Raw genomic sequence first — 20,482 nt, 5'->3', positions numbered from 1 at the left:
AAATGGCTGCAGCGGAGCCAGTGACCTTCGAGGAGGTGGCTGTGTATTTCACAGCGGAGGAATGGGCCCTGCTGGACCTGGGTCAGAGAGCCCTGTACAGGGACGTGATGCAGGAGAATTATGAGACCGTGACCTCGCTGGGTAAGGATTCCTGTCCCCTCGGGTATGAGAAGCATCTGGGTCAGATTCTGTGCAGGGGTCTCCACTGGTCCCCCAGAATTCAGGCGGATCAGGCCATGTAATTTGCAGCTCCTGTGTGTAAGACACTGTCCCTGGGTCGGGGGATGTTCTGGACGGCAGTGGCCATAAGCTGATGATTGTGGGGAGAAATGGAAACTTATATGGGGGTGAGGGATGGGGACAGCTGCAGGAAGGCAAGTGGTAGGTGGAGGGGAATGGGAGTTAGGGGGAGGGGCAATAGGGGGCACAGAGAATCCCTGTCGGGGGGAAAGATGAATTGAGAGTAGGGGGAGATGAGGGGCACACACAATCACTGGAGGGGAGAGATGACATATAGGGAATAGGGGGCAGGGGGGATGGGGAGAGGGGAAAATGGGGGCATGAAGAGCCCTTGCCATGCAGGAGAATGAGGAGCCCTGCTATGGGCGGGGGAGGGAATGGGGCACACAACACACTCCCTGGAAGGGGGTGACGGGGGGCTGCATTGAATCCCAGAAATAAAGGGGGATGGGAGGGTGGCATGTATGGAGGAGGAATGGGGGGATGCCAGGAGCCCCCGGTGAGTGCAGCGAGCTCGGTGCGTGACCAGAGTGATGTGGAAGGAGTGTGGGGGCTGTTCTCTGCACAGACACAAGAGAGGAAGGCTGCTCTCCTGTTTCAGGAACTAGCCTGGGACTCAGGAGACGGGGCAGATCCCTGGTTGTGCCACAGACTCCTTGTCTGGGCTCTTGTCAGTCACTTAGGCTGAAAGTCCCAGCTGTGGTCTCTCTGGGCCTCACTTTCCCTTCTGTGAAATGGAGGTAAGAATCTGCCCTTTGTCTGGCTCGTCTATTGACAGCGAAAGCCCTTTGGGGCAGAGATTGTCTCTCACTGTGTGAATGTTGGGGGCCTGCTGTCAGAGGAAGGGTGGCCCAATGGTTGGGCACTGACCTGACACTCTGGAGACCCAAGTTCAATTCCCTGCTCTGCCCCTGACATCTTGCCTGACCGTATGCTAGTAACTTGGGGCTAGATTCAGAGAGGAACTTAGCTGTGGTGACACTGAGCGTTGCCAGGTTTAGCTGCTGGGACTCACAAAGCCTACATTATGTGCCTGCACTCCCTGTCATGAGGAGAGATGGCACGTCTGGATGGGATTCACAACTCCCAGCGGCCTAGGTGGCTTCCTCCCCTAACCTAGCCAGCTAGAGATGCCCAACAGAGGGGTGTTTGCTCAGCCCTGCCCCTCCCTCTGAAAGAAACACCTAAATCCAGTCTGCAGGGAGGCATCTTGCTCTGCCTTGGACTCTCAGCTGCGGGCAATCTCCGGCTGTCGCCCCCTCTGTGCCAGAGATCTCTGGTGTCTCCTAGTGCTCAGACCCTGTGGTAATGGTAGGGGACAGACAGATAAGTACCACTCACAGCACAAAGGGGCCCTTATTCCAGTTGGGGATTCCAGCTCCTGCTGTAATTAATGCTCTCTTTCCCTCCTGCAGCAGCAGCAGTGGCAAAGGGTAACAAGAATTCCTTGTGCCAAACTCCCTGTCTCTGCTGGGGTTCTCCATCGTCAGTGCTCCACTGTTGTCCCTCCCTGCTTTAGCAGACACCCCAGGACTGTGGGGGGCTGTAGGGAGGGGCTCTGCAGTGCCAGATGGTCGACAGCAGCAGTGGGGAACTGATTGTCATGCCTGGCTAATTTCTTTTGCTCCTTGTCCCATGGACTGTGTGGAGTTTGCATTCAGTCAATGCTGCCATTGTTTGAGGTTCATGAATTTCCAGCCGTGAAGCAGGATGGGAACTTTACAGGGCTTTGTGTCTGCGTGTGAGTCGTGCTCTGAGCAGAGAGGTTACTCCGGGTCTCTGGGGCTGTGGTGCACAGAGTAGCTCGAGTGGATATACAGGGCAATTCTGGCATTTGACATCCGTGCCCAGTCCAGGGTGTCGCCAGCTGCGCTGTGGGAGCAGAGAGTTCCTGGAAGGAAACGAGCTGGACAGAGTGAGGGGAGGTTTTGTGCTGCTGTGTCTGAGGAATTATCTGTGCGGTTGTCACTGTCCCCAGCGCCATGAGCCCGGTTCATCAGCATGTCAGACAGTGTCTCTTCCCCTGCTACGGGGAGCGTTTGGGAATCAGTGGCTCTGGAAAGGGCCAAAGGGTCGTGGTGGAAGCCCTCTGAATACGAGCATCCAGTGTGATGCTGTAGCTAAGAGAGTTAAAGTGATCCTGGGGAAGCTAAACAGAGGACTATGAAGTAGCAGTAATGAGCGGCACTTCATTAGTTCGTCATATGGCATTAATTAGACCATTAGTGGGAACGGCGTCCAGTCTGGTGTTCACACTGCAGAAAGGATGTTGACAAATTAGCACGGGTTTAGAAAAGAGCTACAAGAATTATTAGAGAATTAGATAACGTGATTTATAGTTTCATAGTTTATAAGGCCTAATCGGATCATTGTGATCATAGAATCATAGAATATCAGGGTTGGAAGGGACCTCAGGAGGTATCTAGTCCAACCCCCTGCTCAAAGCAGGACCAACCCCAACTAAATCATCCCAGCCAGGGCTTTGTCAAGCCGGGCCTTAAAAACCTCTAAGGAAGGAGATTCCACCACCTCCCTAGGTAACGCATTCCAGTGCTTCACCACCCTCCTAGTGAAATAGTGTTTCCTAATATCCAACCTAGACCTCCCCTACTGCAACTTGAGACCATTGCTCCTTGTTCTGTCATCAGGTACCACTGAGAACAGTCTAGATCCATCCTCTTTGGAACCCCCTTTCAGGTAGCTGAAAGCAGCTATCAAATCCCCCCTCATTCTTCTCTTCTGCAGACTAAACAATCCCAGTTCCCTCAGCCTCTCCTCATAAGTCATGTGCTCCAGCCCCCTAATCATTTTTGTTGCCCTCCGTTGGACTCTTTCCAATTTTTTCCACATCCTTCTTGTAGTGTGGGGCCCAAAACTGGACACAGTACTCCAGATGAGGCCTCACCAATGTCGAATAGAGGGTAATGATCGCATCCCTTGATCTGCTGGCAATGCCCCAACTTATACAGCCCAAAATGCCGTTAGCCTTCTTGGCAACAAGGGCACACTGTTGATTCATATCCAGCTTCTCGTCCATTGTAACCCCTAGAACTGCTGCCTAGCCATTCGGTCCCTAGTCTGTAACAGTGAATGGGATTCTTCCTTCCTAAGTGCAGGACTCTGCACTTGTACTTGTTGAACCTCATCAGATTTCTCTTGGCCCAATCCTCTAATTTGTCTAGGTCCCTCTGTATCCTATCCCTACCCTCCAGCGTATCTACCACTCCTCACAGTTTAGTGTCATCTGCAAACTTGCTGAGAGTGCAGTCCATGCCATCCTACAGAGCATTAATAAAGATATTGAACAAAACCAGCCCCAGGACCGACCTTTGAGGCACTCCGCTTGATACTGGCTGCCAACTAGACATGGAGCCATTGAGCCCGATGATCTAGCCAGCTTTCTATCCACCTTATAGTCCATTCATCCAGCCCATACTTCTTTAAGTTGCCAGCAAGAATACTGTGGGAGACCGTATCAAAAGCTTTGCTAAAGTCAAAGAATAACACGTCCACTGCTTTCCCCTCATCCACAGAGCCAGTTATCTCATCGTAGAAGGCAATTAGGTTAGTCAGGCATGACTTGCCCTTGGTGAATCCATGCTGACTGTTCCTGATCACTTTCCTTTCCTCTAAGTGCTTCAGAATTGATTCCTTGAGGACCTGCTCCATGATTTTTCCAGGTACTGAGGTGAGGCTGACTGGACTGTAGTTCCCCGGATCCTCCTTCTTCCCTTTTTTAAAGATGGGCACTACATTAGCCTTTTTCCAGTCATCCGGGACCTCCCCCGATCGCCATGAGTTTTCAAAGATAATGGCCAATGGCTCTGCAATCACATCTGCCAACTCCTTTAGCACCCTCGGATGCAGCACATCCGGGCCCCATGGACTTGTGCTCGTCCAGTTTTTCTAAACAGTCCCGAACCACTTCGTTCTCCACAGATGGCTGGTCACCTTCTTCCCATACTGTGCTGCCCAGTGCAGCAGTCTGGGAGCTGACCTCGTTTGTGAAGACAGAGGCAAAAAAAACATTGAGTACATTAGCTTTTTCCACATCCTCGGTCACTAGGTTGCCTCCCTCATTCAGTAAGGGGCCCACACTTTCCTTGACTTTCTTCTTGTTGCTAACATACCTGAAGAAACCCTTCTTGTTACTCTTAACATCTCTTGCTAGCTGCAACTCCAAGTGTGATTTGACCTTCCTGATTTCACTCCTGCATGCCTGAGCAATATTTTTATATTCCTCCCTGGTCATTTGTCCAATCTTCCACTTCTTGTAAACTTCTTTTTTGTGTTTAAGATCAGCAAGGATTTCACTGTTAAGCCAAGCTGGTCGCCTGCCATATTTACTATTCATTCTACACATCGGGATGGTTTTTTCCTGCAACCTCAATAAAGATTCTTTAAAATACAGCCAGCTCTCCTGAACCCCTTTGCCCTTCATGTTATTCTCCCAGGGGATCCTGCCCATCTGTTCCCTGAGGGAGTCAAAGTTTGCTTTTCTGAAGTCCAGGGTCTGTATTCTGCTGCTCTCCTTTCTTCCTTGTGTCAGGATCCTGAACTCGACCATCTCATGGTCACTGCCTCCCAGGTTCCCATCCACTTTTCCTTCATCTTGTCTGACCTCCTCTGTTACACAGGTTAATAGGAGTTCCCTGAATCAATTCCTGTTTAAACAGGGTGATTATTTTGGAATAAAACTCCGTTCTTGGTATAAAAATTTCCAGTGATGGCGAAACCACCAGAGCCCTGGGTAAGTTTCGTCCAATGGTCAGTTAGTCTCACTGTGAAAACTTTACAGCTTATTTCAAATTTAAATATCTCTAGCTTCGACTTCCAGCCATTGGCTCTTGTTGTACTTTTGTCTGCTGGATTGAAGAGCCATCTATTGTTTCTGTTCCCTGCGTAGGGACTTTTAGATTGTTATCAAGTCACCCCTTAATCTTTTCTTTGATTCTTTTCCGATCCTTTTATGATTCTTGTGGCTCTTCTCTGAGGCCTCTCTTTTTTTTCAGCATCCTTCTTTAATTGTGAGCACAACTGTCAAATACAGAGGTAATATCACCTCTCTAGACCTCCCCCAGATATGGCTCCAAGGATGTCTGTAGCCACTTTGCTCGCAGCAATGCACTGCTTCCCAGGATAGAGTTCCCATCCTACCCGTATGGCCTACATTCCTCGTTCTCATGGTAAAACTTTACATCGTGCAATACTGAAAGCATTGCCCCCCCAGCACAGGAAGTGATCCAGATTGTTCTGTGTCAGTGACCTGCCCTTTTCGTTATTTACCACTCCCCCAGTCTGTGTGTCATTGTAACGCAGGGGAGAGCTGGACTAGATGACCTCCTGAGGTCACTGCCAGCCTTACATTTCTGTGATTCTGTTTCCAGTGCCTCGTAGCGTTCTCCTATGTTGGTTGGATGTAACACCTTTGGAGTTGGACATTTACATCTTTTTAAAAAAATTCTGAGGGCACTTTATAGTGAGAGACTTAATGAGCTCAATCTATTTATCTCAACAAAGAGAAGGTTGAGTTCTGACCAGTCCTATTCAACATATTCATAAATGATCCAGAAAAAGGGTTAAACAGTGAGGTGGCAAAATTTGCAGATGATAGAAAATTACTCAAGATAGTTAAAACCCAGGCAGACTGCGAAGAGCTACAAAGAGATCTCACAAAACTGGGTGACTGGGCAACAAAATGGCAGATGAAATTTAATGTTGATAAATGCAAAGTAATGCACATTGGAAAACATAATCCCAACTACACATATAAAATGATGGGGTCTAAATTAGCTGTTACCACTCAAGAAAGAGATCTTGGAGTCATTGTGAATAGTTCTCTGAAAACATTCACTCAGTGTGCAGTGACAATCAAAAAAGCGAACAGAATGTTGGGCATCATTAAGAAAGGGATAGATAGTAAGTCAGAAAATATCATCTTGCCTCTATATAAATCCATGATACTCCCACATCTTGAATACTGCATGCAGATGTGGTCGCCCCATTTCAAAAAAGATATGTTGGAATTGGAAAAGGTTCCGAAAAGGGTAACAAAAATGATTAGGGCGTATGGAACTTCTTCCATATGAGGAGAGATTAATAAGACTGGGGCTTTTCAGCTTGGAAAAGAGACGACTAAGGGGAGATATGACTGAGGTCTATAAAATCATGACTGGTGTAGAGAAAGTAGATAAGGAAGTAACAGAGGGTCCTGTGGCACCTTTAAGAGTAACAGAAGTATTGGGAGCATAAGCTTTCGTGGGTAAGAACCTCACTTCTTCAGATGCAAGTGAGATTCTTACCCACGAAAGCTTATGCTCCCAATACTTCTGTTAGTCTTAAAGGTGCCACAGGACCCTCTGTTGCTTTTCACAGATTCAGACTAACACGGCTACCCCTCTGATACTAGATAAGGACGTGTTATTTACTACTTATCATAACAGAAGAACTAGGGGTCACCAAATGAAATTAATGGGCAGCAGGTTTAAAACAAATAAAAGGCAGTATTTCTACACACAACGCACAATCAACCCGTGGAACTCCTTGCCAGAGGACGTTGTGAAGGCCAAGACTCTGGGACACCTGGCACTGGCCACTGTGGGAAGACAGGATACTGGGCTAGATGGACCTTCGGTAGGACCTAGTATGGCCATTCTTATAGTCTTATGACTTGATCCTAGTACACGAAGGTTAACATGGGAAATAGGACAGGGGTCTTCAGTCTAGCACATAAAAGGAAAAGAAGCTGCTATGATGGGAAGCTGAAGCTTGATCAGTTCAGGCTAGAGATGAAGTGTAAATACAGAACAGTGATGTGAATTAACCACTGAAACATCTTCCCCAGGGACCAGGTGGATTTTCCGTCGCTTGAGAAATGTAAATCAGACCTGGAGATCTCTGTGTAACAGCGTGCTCTAGCTGAGTGGGCGAACAGGTTTCAGGGGGTCCACCGAACAGGGCCAGTGTTAGACTTGCTGGGGCCCAGGACAGAAAGCTGCAGCCCGGGGCCCTGAGCCCTGCCACCTGGGACTGAAGTCAAAGCCTGAGCAACTTAGCTTTGTGGGGCACCTGTGGTGTGGGGCCCTGTGCAGTAGCCCTGCTTGCTGCCCCCTAACGCCGGCTCTGGCTTTATATGCAAAAAAAAAAAAAAAGGTGGTTGTGGCACAGCTGGGCGGAGGAGTTTTGATAACCGGTTGGGGGGCTCAGAAAGAAAGCGGCTGAGAGCCCCTGCTCTAGCTTAACAAGATGATACGGATTTGACGCAGGAATAGCCGGCCTGAGTTATGCAGGAGTCAGACTAAATGAACTAAATAAAGATCCTTTTGGCCGTCAAATGTCTGGTTCTATACCTGCAGGTGTGTAGGTTACCTGGATACCTGTTAGTCTTGTCTCGGGATTCAGGTCCCAGGTCCAAAATATCTTTCCTATTCAGAAAAACACCTAAGAAAATGCTTAACTCCAGCTAATGTCAATGGGACTCAAGCTCTGAGATTTAAGCGCTTTGCTCAAAGGGATGCCTGGCAGACTAAACAGATGGACTTGCAGCTGTTCGTTGGGACGGGGTGTCCCCCGCCTTGCAGCCCATGTGGCAGGACAATGGCTATTTCTCCTGCAGAGTTCCCCTCTCTGGGTCTGTGCTGTCTGGAGCGGGGGGAGGGGAGCCAGCACCAGGCCGGTGGTGTCAGCCAGGGTCCCATGGGTGATGGGGAAGGGCTGAATGACCATTGATCAGCATGGGGATATGGCCGTGGTGCCAGTCCATCATGACTCATGGGTGCCTATGGAGCCCCTCAAGGCCAGCCAGCAGAGGGGACAACATATCCTAACTCACCTCAGGCCTGACACGCTCATTGCCCCAGCTCACTGCTGTCATAATCTGTATCTAAAAGAGGTCGTGCGAGGTACCCTGGGTGACCTGGTAACAAGCTGGTGGTCATGGTCAATAGGAGTGAGTGAGGTACCTATGGGTGATGGATAAAGAATTATAAACGGGTGCTGAGATATGTTCTTTAAACGTATTTCAGTGCTAAAGCCAGCCTGTCCTAGACAAAGGAGAGTTGTGTCACTGGCTTGACCGTGTCTCCAGTGTAAACTGAAGCAGGTGAGGCTCAAAAGAACGGAAGTGCATCAAACTCCCAAGTGGGGGAGATGCCACTTAACAGTCATGGCAGGGGATGGAGGGTGCAACTCCTGGAATCCTGCCTGCTAGTGGAAACGGGGCGATGAACGTTGGGAGATTTGAGCAGAGACACAGAGCTATCTTGGCATTCGTCTGCTCTTCTGAGAAAAGGGGATCTGTCAGTCAAAAGGAGTTGAAATCTACTCTAGGTGAGAAACCTCCTTAGACAATGACTGCAAGTTGCTGCAGTTCACTTGGAGTCACTAGAAAGAGTGTTGTGTTCGTAACATTTCATCTCTCTCTCACGCTTCCCTGAAATCACTTCAACCTGCGTTCTGTCCTAGCAAACTCACTCTTGTTTTATTAGAAAAAAATCTCAGTGCTGTTCTGTTGAACTGAAGTGTGGGAATTCAGATAAACTACCAGGCGGTGTGTGACCTGTGTCCTTGGAGGCAGCAAACTTCTGTGAGGGTTCAGTGCGAGGGACTGGGAACGGCCGGGGAGATGACCCCCTTGGAGTACAAAACCCAAATTATGTGAAATTCTCCTCTTCTCTCAATGTGGAAGAGATTATGCACAATTTCTCACCCCCCCCCCCCCACATCTCCCAGTTAGAAATCACATAAACTGGGTTATATTATAAACCAGAAATAAATGTATTAACTATAAAGGTGTATTTTAATTAGTTAAGGAGGTGGCAGACAGAACAAGGCAGATTACTAAGAAAATAAAACAGCATGCAAACTAAGCATAATACACTAAAGAACTGGTTACGTATGAGTTCTCACCCTAAATGTCGTTCTCATAATCTTCTTCACAGGCCAGATGCCCTTCCAGGCTGGGCCCAGTTCTTTCCCCCTGTTCATCTTAATTGTTTCCAGCAATCATCTTGGGGGGGTAGCAGGGCAGAACGGACAACGAGGATTATCTCACTGTGACAGGTTTGGTCACAGAGCCCATCTTGGGACTGTCACCTGATGCGCTCAAATGACCTCAGAGCCCGTTTTCCCTGCCAGCCTGTGTCCCCCAGAACCCCATCTTGTGAGCCAGACACGCTAGCCTGCTACAACACAGACCCAGGGTCTGGGCCATGCCCCCAAAGCTGCAGACCTAAACTGAAAACAGCTCAGCAAGTTACCTGTCTCCAGCATCCAGCTGCAGCCCCAATGGGATCTAAACCCCAGAAAAATCCGCCTTACACTGTATAAAATTGTATACAGTATAAGTTCGTATTGTTCACCCTCTTTAGCACTGAAAGAGTGATATGCACAAACTCTCTGCCCCTCCCCCTCCCAGGTAACAATTACTTATACTGGGTTTATTAATAAACAAAAGTGATCTTATCAAGTATAAAAAGTAGGATTTAAGTGATTTTAAGTAATAGACAGAACAAAGTAAGTTACTAAGCAAAATAAAACAAACACACAAGGCTAAACTGATGACATGTAATAGCTCACCCTCAAAGATGTTCCAATAGTCTTCTTTTACAGACTAGACTCATTTCTAGTCTGGTCCCAATCCTTCCCCTGATTCAGTCTTTGTTAGTTCCAGCAAACATCTCTGGTGGCAATCAGGGGTTTTCTCATGACTGGCCACTTCCTTTGTCCTGCTCCACCCCCTTATATAGATTTGGCAAAAGGCAGGAGTCCTTTGTCTCAGTTTGACACACACAGACACCCAGCTTCTGATGGAAAAGTACAAGGTTTAAGATGGATTCTGGTATCAGGTGACATGGTCACATGTCCCTGCAAGACTCCAGTCTCCATTACCCACGGGCTGGCTCACAGGTACACAAGAAGGCTTCCAGGTAAACAAGGCCATTTGCAGCTAATTGTCCTGGTAAATGGCAGCCATCAAGTTCCTAATGCCCCATTGACGGCCCTCACCTGGTCTGACTACATCAGTAATACAAGTTCATACCTCTTATTTCTAACTTCAGATATAGGAATGATACATGCATACAAAAAGGGAAATCAAATTCAGCACATTATAACTTTTTCAATGCTATATTCCATTTATGTCATATTCATATTCCTAAGCATATTTTCAAAAAGCATGTGGAGTGCAACGTCACACTCACTCCTGGCCCTTAAATAAGATTTGCATAAGGTAGGAGTCCTTTGTTTCCTAATTTGACCGACAACCTCCCCCCCCACAACACACACACCCCCTTCTCATGGAAAAGTACAGAATTCCAGATGGGTTCCAGCATCCAGTGACGTGGTCACATGCCTCTGCAGGGCCCTGTAGCCATTCTTCACAGGCTGACCCAGACGTTCAAAGGAAGAGTCACAGTCACCGTCAGCATGGATTCACCAAGGGCAAGTCATGCCTGACTAACCTAATTGCCTTCTATGAGGAGATAACTGGCTCTGTGGATGGGGGAAAGAAGTGGACGTGTTATTCCTTGACTTTAGCAAAGCTTTTGATATGGTCTCTGACTGTATTCTTGCCGGCAAATTAAAGAAGGATGGGCTGGATGAATGGACTATAAGGTGGATAGAAAGCTGGCTACATCGTCGGGCTCAACGGGTAGTGATCAATGGCTCCATGTCTAGTTGGCAGCCGGTATCAAGCGGAGTGCCCCAGGGGTCGGTCCTGGGGCCGGTTTTGTTCAGTATCTTCATTAATGATCTGGAGGATGGCGTGGACTGCACTCTCAGCAAGTATGCAGATGACACTAAACTGAGAGGAGTGGTAGATACACTGGAGGGTAGGGATAGGATACAGAGGGACCTAGACAAATTAGAGGATTGGGCCAAGAGAAATCTGATGAGGTTCAACAAGGACAAGTGCAGAGTCCTGCACTTAGGAAGGAAGAATCCCATGCACTGTTACAGACTAGGGACCGAATGGCTAGGCAGCAGTTCTAGGGGTTACAGTGGACGAGAAGCTGGATATGAGACAACAGTGGGCCCTTGTTGCCAAGAAGGCTAACGGCATTTTGGGCTGTATAAGTAGGGGCATTGCCAGTAGATCGAGGAACGTGATCATTCCCCTCTATTCGGCATTGGTGAGGCCTCATCTGGAATACTGTGTCCAGTTTTGGGCCCCACACTACAAGAAGGATGTGGAAAAATTGGAAAGAGTCCAGTGGAGGGCAACAAAAATGATTAGGGGTCTGGAGCACATGGAGAGGCTGAGGGAACTGGGATTGTTTAGTCTCCAGAAAAGAAGAATGAGGGGGGATTTGATAGCAGCCTTCAACTACCTGAAAGGAGTTTCCAAAGAGGATGGATCTAGACTGTTCTCAGTGGTAGCAGATGACAGAACAAGGAAAAACTTTTTCACTAGGAGGGTGGTGAAGCACTGGAATGGGTTCCCTAGGGAGGTGGTGGAATCTCCATCCTTCGAGGTTTTTAAGGTCAGGCTTGACAAAGCCCTGGCTGGGATGATTTAGTTGGGGTTGGTCCTGCTTTGAGCAGGGGGTTGGACTAGATACCTCCTGGGGTCCCTTCCAACCCTGAGATTCTATGATTCTATGAAGAGTAAGCTCTTTTACAATTCACTGTCAATGCTGATGGTCCATTAGCTCTGTCTGGCTTTTCCATTGTTGTACCTGAAGTGTCAGCAGTGGGAGTGACCCAAAGAGCAAATATGAAATACAGACACACAGGTATCCTAACTTCATCTACAAAAATGATACATGCATACGAATGGGATAATCATATTCAGTAAATCACAACCTTTCCAATGATACCTTGCAAGAGCCATCTTGCATAAACTATATGTCAGTTAAAAAGCGACAGAGTCCTGTGGCACCTTATAGACTAACAGACGTGTTGGAGCATGAGCTTTCGTGGGTGAATACCCACTTCGTCAGACGCATTTCAGTTATGTCATATTCATATCATAAGTATATTTTCATAAAGCACCTGAAATGGCACATCACACACACTACACAAGGAAGTTCTTTGCTCTCCTCTCTGCACTGTGGTGGGGTCTAGTGATCAACTCTCCAGGCCAGGGTGGAGGTTCCTCTCTTGATTTCTTCACGGCTTGAATTAGGCATCAGCGCACGGCGGCAGTAAAGGACCAAAGCCCCAGTGAGCCAGTTGCTGCCCAGACACGTCGTGAGAGACAGTCCCCACTCCAGAGAGAGCCCCTCCCTTTCTGGCTGGCGTTGTGAAGGGACAGGAGTGGGGGCGGGGGAGTGGCAGTGATGGGGACGTAGTTGTACCCCCCATACCTAGAGAGGGGAGCAACACAGCGCAGCTCCCCAGGGGAGTACGTTGGGGCCATTCCCTAGGCAGAGTGGAGGAAGCCTTGCTCCAGACCAGCGCGTCAAGGGCTTTGTACGATTTATAGCCCCGTCCCCGTAGGGTGGGGTTGGGAAGGGGAAGGAGCCGCTCTGGGTTTTGCTGCTCAGATGCTGGATTTTGTAGTACAGGTTGTACCTCTCCCTGGTCCGGCAACATCCATTTTCTGGCATAGGTGGAGCATGCTGGCAGTTCCCGCCCAGGAGCTCCAATGCAGCCCCAGGTCCACACTGCCGGCCCCTCTGCAGCCGCCCGGGGTCCCGGCCACCAGCCCCAGGTCCCTCTCGGCCCCCTCTGCAGCCGCCCATGGCAGCCACCAGCCCCTCTGCAGCCGCCAAGTTCCTGGCCGCCGGGCTCCACTCCTGGCCCCGACCCCGACCCCGGGCTCCAGCCGCCCCCAGCTGTGGTCCCAGCCTTACCCCTGGGTCGGGGCCAGGAGCGGAGCCTGGTGGCCAGGAACCCGGTGGCTGCAGAGGGGCTGGCCGGTGTTGACCTCCCCTGGTCCGGCAAGTTCCCTGATTAGTCACCGGCCAGGCCCTGAGGTGCTGGAGCCGGGAAGTACGACCAGTAACAGTGACATGGAATAAACCTGATCAACGTTTGTTTCCTTTGCACCTTACCAGGATTTCCAGTTTCCAAACCAGACCTCCACTCCTGGCTGGGAGGAAGGGAGGAGCCGTGGGGTCCCCGATCTCCAGGGCTGTGAGGAAAGGGAGATCCCAAGCGATGCCCACACAGGTGAGGAATCACCCGACTCAGAAACCAATTGTTGTCTCCTTTTAGCAGACGTTACTCATGCGTTTTCATTACGCCTGTCTGACCCTTCAGCTCCTGCCGTCATCTATTCTCAGGGGGTGTGGAGGAAGGATGGGTCCCTTTCTCTCTCCTCTGCAGAAGGATATGGGTGGAGTAGGATTTAGCTCTGAATAGTTCAATATCCCCAGCAGTTATTTGGGTTTGTTTCCCCCTTTCCTGTTCCCTCTCTGAGGTTCCCTGTCCCCCGGCACAGACACTGACTCCTGTCTGGATTCTCTCTCTGTCCCAGCAGGTGGTGGGACGGTGAGTGAGAACGAGGAGGAGAATCCTCACCAGGAAGATCCTGAGCGAGTGGAACCACAGGGGACGATATCGGGAAGAGGTGAAGGGGACGTTTCCGAGAGTCCCAAGCAGGGAGAAACCCGTGAGAGTCAGAGCAGTGCGGAGAGGCAGCAGGGAAACCACTCGGAAGAGACACTGGTTAAATCCACTCACAGCAGAAGAGGAGTGAAGAAAGTCAAAGAAATTATTCAACAGAGAATCCCCACTGGAGAGAGACCCTATGTGTGCGGTGACTGTGGGAAAAGCTTCCGGTACAGATCAGAGCTTATTAGACATCAGAGAATCCACACGTGCGAAAGACCTTACAAGTGTCCAGACTGTGGGAAAAGCTACAGACACAGGTCAACCCTTAGTGGGCATCGTACACTGCACACGGGAGAGAAGCCCTATAACTGCCCTGATTGTGGGAAAAGCTTTGGTCAGCGCTCACTCCTTATTCAACATCAGAGACTCCACAGCGGGAAGAAACCCTACAAATGCTATGAGTGCGGGAAAAGCTTCAGTCGGAACTCAAACCTCCTGTCACATCACAGAACTCACACAGGAGAGAAACCCTTTAACTGCCCTGACTGTGGGAAAAGCTTCAGATACTGGTCAACCCTTTTCAAGCATCAGAGAATCCACACAGGAGAGAAGCCCTATAACTGCCCTGACTGCGGGAAAAGCTTTGGTCAGCGCTCAGCCCTTATTAAACATCAGAGACTCCACAAAGGGGAGAAACCCTACAAATGCAATGAGTGCGGGAAAAACATCAGTCGGAAACACCTCCGATCACATCAGAGAATCCACACAGGAGAGAAGCCCTATAAGTGCGCTGAGTGTGGGAAAAGTTTCAGGAACAGCTCAATCCTTATTCTCCATCACAGAATCCACACGGGAGAGAGACCCTATGAATGTAGTGAGTGCAGGAAAAGCTTCCGTCAGAAGAACGCCCTTCTATCACATCAGAGAACCCACACAGGAGAGAGACCCTATAAATGTCTTGATTGCGAAAAAAGCTTTAGGAACAAGGCACACCTTATTAGACATCAGAGAACTCACACAACAGAGCGACCCTATGAATGCCTGGAGTGCGGGAAAAGCTTCCGTGAGAATTCGCAATTTCTATCACATCAGAGAATCCACACAGGAGAGAGACCCTATATCTGCCCTGACTGTGGGAAAAGCTTCAGGCAGAATTCACACCTCCTATTACATCAGAGAATCCACCCAGGAGAGAAACCCTATAACAGCTCTGACTGTGGGAAAAGCTTTGGTCAGCGCTCACCCGTTTTTGAACATCAGGGACTCTACATGGGAGAGAAGCCCTACAAATGCAGTGAGTGTGGGAAAAGCTTCACTCGGAAGTATTCCCTTCTCTTACATCAGAGAACCCACACAGGAGAGAGACCCTATAACTGCCCTGTCTGCAGGAAAAGTTTCTATGAGAGAGCAGCCCTTATTCAACATCAGAGAATCCACACGGGAGAGAAACCCTACAAATGCAATGAGTGTGGGAAAAGCTTCTGTCGGAACACATACCTCCTATCACATCAGAGAATCCACACAAGGGAGAAACCCTATAACTGCTCTGATTGTGGGAAAAGCTTCAATGAGAGCTCAGCTCTCATTGAACATCAGAGACTCCACATGGGAGAGAAACCCTACAAATGCAGTGAGTGTGGGAAAAGCTTCACTCGGAAGTATTCCCTTCTCTTACATCAGAGAACCCACACAGGAGAGAGACCCTCTAACTGCCCTGTTTGCGGGAAAAGTTTCTATGAGAGAACAGCCCTTATTCAACATCAGAGAATCCACATGGGAGAGAAACCCTATGAATGCAGTGAGTGTGGGAAAAGCTTCACGCGGAAGTATACCCTTCTCTTACACCAGAGAACCCACACGGGAGAGAAACCCTAGAAATGCAATGAGTGTGGGAAAAGCTTCCATCAGAACGCACACCTCGTATCACATTAGAGAATCCACACAGGAGAGAGGCCCTTTAACTGCCATGACTGCGGAAAACCTTCAGTCACAGGTCAGCCTTTGTTTCTCTCTGGAGAATCCACACAGGGAAGAAACCCTTTTAATATCCAGAACAGGGGTAGGCAACCTACGGCGAGCTGATTTTCAGTGGCACTCACACTGCCCAGGTCCTGGCCACCGATCTGGGGGGCTCTGCATTTTAATTTAATTTTAAATGAAGCTTCTTAAACATTTTAAAAACCTTATTTACTTTACATACAACAAGAGTTTAGTTCTATATTATAGACTTTGAGAAAGAGATCTTCTAAAAACGTTAAAATGTATGACTGACACGCGAGACCTTAAATTAGAGTGAATAAATGAAGACTTGGCACAGCACTTCTGAAACGTTACCAACCCCTGGTCCAGAATGTGGGGAAAGCTTCACTGTGAGCTCATCTCTTACTACACGTCAGAGAATTCACAGTGGAGAAAGACCCAATGAATGTATTGACTGTGGGAAAAGCTTCAGTCAGATCTCACACATTCAACCACATCACAGAACACACATGAGAGACAGACCCTACAAGTACCCTGGTTTTGGGAAATGCCTTATGTCACAGCTCAAACCTCAGAACACATAAGGGAATCCACAAGCAACACAAACCCAAGAAGCATCCTGGCTTGCAATGGTCCAAGTAACCAACACTTTTGCCAACCCACAAATCTCAGTGGGTCAGACCAGATGTGGCTGGAGTGGCCATGTAACGAGGACATGGCATAATTATTAAAGCAGAAAATGAAATCACTTTCCTGGAGCAGAGCTGTTTAGAACTGGGGGAGGTTTAGGTTGGATATTAGGAAAAACTTTTTCATTAGGAGGGTGGTGAAGCACTGGAATGGGTTCCCTAGGGAGGTGATGGAATCTCCTTCCTGAGAGGTTTTTAAGGCCCGGCTTGACAAAGCCCTGGCTGGGATGATTTAGTTGGGAATTGGTCCTGCTTTGAGCAGGGTGTTGGACTAGATGACCTCCTGAGGTCCCTTCCAACCCTGATCTTCTATGATTCTATGATAAGAGTCTGAGATAAGTCTTCCACATTGTGATGGGATTTGAGAATAATTTTCAACCAGTTTTAATTGAGGTTCTCCATTGATGTTTGGTTTTATATACCTAAAATCAACCTTACTTTATATGCTCCAACTTCTCATTAACTGTTGATAGTATTGTAGGCTGGGATCCGCTGTGACACTCAGCAATGCCAAGACTAAATTTTTAGGCACCTAGAAAATCACAGGAACAACACTGAAGCAATAAAGCCTGATTTAGGGGCACTGGCTTCCTGTACAATGACTGGAGAGAGGTCTGATTGACAAAAGACAGCAGGCTGGGCAGAGAACTGCCTAAGCTAATCAATGGGAGATTGCCACACAGCTCTCTGGCTATGTTCCCTCCAATATTTTGCATCCATATGTGGAATTAATTTTGTTATGTGCACTGAGGTATGTGTGGATGTGCGCCACCAATAGAAACAAAAAAACGAGCTATCATCTATCTTTTTAAAAAGTTACCATAGGGATCATTACTCCAGCCAGGACAGGTGAGACATTTTAGAACTCACTACTCAAAGAATTAAATTTAAGCATAAGAGAGAAATAAAAGTATGAAATGCACAGACCAGTCAAAAAACTAAAACAATAGCACTTTGAAAGAATAAAATTACAGAGAATAAATGTGCATTGCGGGAAGTACCAAGAAGTAACACCCACAACAATAATACAAGTATGTGTTGGGAGGTGAATGTGAAAGAGACTGTGTGTGACATTGTGTGTGTGTGTGTGTGAGTGAGAGAGAGAGAGAGAGAGAGAGGCTCTGTGTGTGTGTGTGTGTGTGTGTGTGAGAGAGAGAGACACTCTGTGTGTGTGTGTGTGACATTGTGTGTGTGTGAGAGACACTCTGCCTGTGTGTGTGTGTGAGAGAGAGACTCTGTGTGTGCGTGTGTGTGTGTGAGAGAGAGAGAGAGACACTCTGTGTGTGTCTGTGTGTGTAAAAGAGACACTCTGCCTGTCTGTGTGTGTGTGAGAGAGAGACACTCTGTGTGTGTGTGTGTGTGTGTGTGTGTGTGTGTGTGTGACATTGTGTGTGTGAGAGAGAGAGACACTCTGCCTGTCTGTGTGTGTGTGAGAGAGAGAGGCTCTGTGTGTGTGTGACATTGTGTGTGTGTGAGAAAGAGATACTCTGCCTGTGTGTGTGTGTGTGTGAGAGAGAGAGACACTGTGTGTGTGTGCACACGCGCGTGCTGGGAGAGTGTATGAGAGACACACCCTGCCCCTTTAGGTAGATCGGCACTTACCAGTCTGAACGCTGCTTGTTCAGATACAACAGCAGCCCCAGCAGATCTGTTCCACGTTTTCACACACACACACACACACACACACACACACACAGCGCTCTGCGGAGATGGGATACATGGGCGGGGGGGACACACCCTGACATCAGCGCTGCCACCTTCCTCCCCGGTCTGCACAGCAAGCAGGAGGCTCCAGGGCTCCGAGGCAGAGGGGGGAGAGAGCTGATTGACTGCTGGGTGGCTGCGCAGCTGAGAGGGACACCGGTGTGTGCTAAACCCCCCCATCAGATACAGGAACTATCTCCTTCTGTGCTTGACAAAGCAGGAAAGATGGCTGCTCCTCTGCCGTGGGGCCTGGTCCAGTTGGCGGGTTCAGAAGCCACCTAAGTCCACACAAAACAGTGAGGAAAAGTCGCCTAAGAACATCACCGGACTAAGTTCTAAGGTTTGTATCGGACGTTCTGACTAACCCTGAGGTGGTGCTGATTTCACCTGCCAGTGTGCACCCACAGCAGCCAGAGTTTCTGTTCCCACTTGTCCGGGTGGTGCTCAGCTCACTGGAGTCGGCCTCCTAAATTGATCTGACTGCCTGAACGAGCTGCCTGTCAAAGCTTTGGTTTGTGGGAATCCATTGCTTGGGGGCTAATTTTCCTTTGTTGCCTTGTTTCAGCTCAATTCCTAACTTTAAGAGCTACTGAGAACTGGCAACTCTGTCAGTCCCTGTATCTTGCACTCACCCACGGTGCTGCCTTTGCATGCGAGTCCAAATTACCTGCTGGTGAGAGAAACTTCCTGACATCCCTCTCCCTTGGGACATCACACTGCGTGTGTGAGCGAGAACAGCCATCTTCTAACTTCACATGCTCCCTTCAGTCTTTGTGTGGGTGAACACGTCTACGTTAATTTTAACGCTGTTGTGTGTTTCTAGTTACAGAGTTGTTTAATGTGTTCCTGCATTACACTCCAGACTAGCCTCGTGAGAGCTTCATTAATTCCGGTTTTACCTTTGCCTATTTTTAATTTAAAAAAAGCAGGGTACGTTGTGGTAGTTCTCTTTCTATATTTGAATAATACAGTGCTCACCCATGGATGTATGGTATTTACCTTTAATAACAAATACATGATGTAATAATGGCTTTGCTAGCTTTCATGTAGTTGACTCTCCTTTAAATTCTATGACCTTAGCCAACCTAGCTAGTTTCGTCCAAATTCCTTTTCAGTTTAAAGGTTTAAATATCAAGTTGAATTATAGTTGTTGTAATCTAGTTACTTCACTGAGTTTATTCTTATTTACCTGATACTATTTCTTTATAAAGTTCAGCTGCAGAGCCGGCCCTAGGGGGGTGCGGGGCCCGGGTCAGAAGTGACGTCACTTCTGGGATCGACCGTGCCGGGTAGGGGAGGCTGGGGCAGCCGGTGCTGCCACAAACAGCCAAGCACGGCCCTGCCCTGCCCACACTCGGGACCCTGAGGGGCAGCTTCAGCAGCGCCGCTGGGCTCCAGGCCGGGAGCGGGGGCCACGGTGCCCCCCTTCCAGAGGCTGCAGCAGCGCCACCGTGTGCTCCCCCCGGTACACTCTCCAGCCTCTCCCTCGGGTGGAAGGGACAGAGCTGGATGGTGCCTCCCCCAGCCCGCGGTTCTCCTGCTGCCCGTGTGGCGCTGGCCCACAGGGCCCCCAAAGCACAGGGCCCAGAGCGGTCGCCCTGATTCGCCCTGATTCTGTTCCACTGTTGAACTATTTAGCTACTAGTTCATCTTAAATAGGATATACAACCTGTTGATGCTCTTCGTGAATACCATTGTGAATAATACACACAGTTCTTTGGCTGTTAAAGCACTAGTCCATTAACGAAAGCTAACCAACCTTGCTTTAATTTACTTTCTATTTTAGAATGTCATGTTTAGCTAAGAGGTTACGTTTAGCTATATTGTATCACTTGATTTATTTACTGTTTTAATCTTTTGTATCTCATTTGTATAAACCTTGTTGATTGAATTGTTTATTGGTTTCCTCCTAATTGATTAAGCAATTGATTATTTAAATAAATATTTATCTATTTCAAATTCAAGTTCAATTGTTTGTTTTGGGACTTCCCTTAGTGCAGAGGAAAAGGAATCCTTGGTCAATGTTTCTGTGGATACATCCTGAATGCATCAATAGCCATAATCAATCACTTCATGTTTTCATTTCCTTTACCTAAGCCATTCAGACAAGAAGCAATTAGTTCAGAATTCCATCTAATTATTCTTTCTCCTAGTCATCAGTTTTAATACTTGTTTCATTCTGTTGGTCATTTTACTTTGACTATTACCTGTTTTTACCCCCACACTCCTGTCGTTCTGGGAACCCGTCGGCGTCCCTGGCTTATGAATCATTGTCCTGGGCACTGGACAGGGGCATGGAGCTGCTTAACTCTGCTCTGAGCCGTGGCCAATGTGCAGTGAAATGGGCGTTTGGCCGACCAAAGAGAAGG

The 20,482-nt window shown here is 48.3% G+C and overlaps 1 protein-coding gene across 1 annotated transcript; it reads left to right on the top strand.

Annotated features, from left to right (window-relative positions):
- Positions 1–2: 2 nt before the first annotated feature.
- Positions 3–20,072, top strand: LOC101942441 (zinc finger protein 436-like). Its single transcript, XM_065561283.1, has 5 exons — positions 3–141; positions 2,097–2,155; positions 13,242–13,356; positions 13,664–15,538; positions 18,679–20,072. The coding sequence occupies exons 1-5, from the start codon at positions 3–5 to the stop codon at positions 18,894–18,896; spliced, it is 2,406 nt and encodes an 801-aa protein (XP_065417355.1). The 3' UTR covers positions 18,897–20,072.
- Positions 20,073–20,482: the final 410 nt, after the last annotated feature.

This window comes from Chrysemys picta, chromosome 11 (genome assembly GCF_011386835.1).
Source record: "Chrysemys picta bellii isolate R12L10 chromosome 11, ASM1138683v2, whole genome shotgun sequence".
Lineage (NCBI taxonomy): Eukaryota > Metazoa > Chordata > Testudines > Emydidae > Chrysemys > Chrysemys picta.
This window is presented reverse-complemented; position numbering and strand designations above follow the sequence as displayed.

What these genes read in the sequence shown, in the direction of transcription:
- LOC101942441 (XM_065561283.1), top strand. Translation starts at nt 3, where the DNA reads ATGGCTGCAGCGGAGCCAGTGACCTTCGAGGAGGTGGCTGTGTATTTC. An exon ending in TGAGACCGTGACCTCGCTGG is followed by an intron (nt 142 to 2,096) that starts GTAAGGATTCCT and finishes TGCCCAGTCCAG; the next exon opens with GGTGTCGCCAGCTGCGCTGT. An exon ending in AAGGAAACGAGCTGGACAGA is followed by an intron (nt 2,156 to 13,241) that starts GTGAGGGGAGGT and finishes GCACCTTACCAG; the next exon opens with GATTTCCAGTTTCCAAACCA.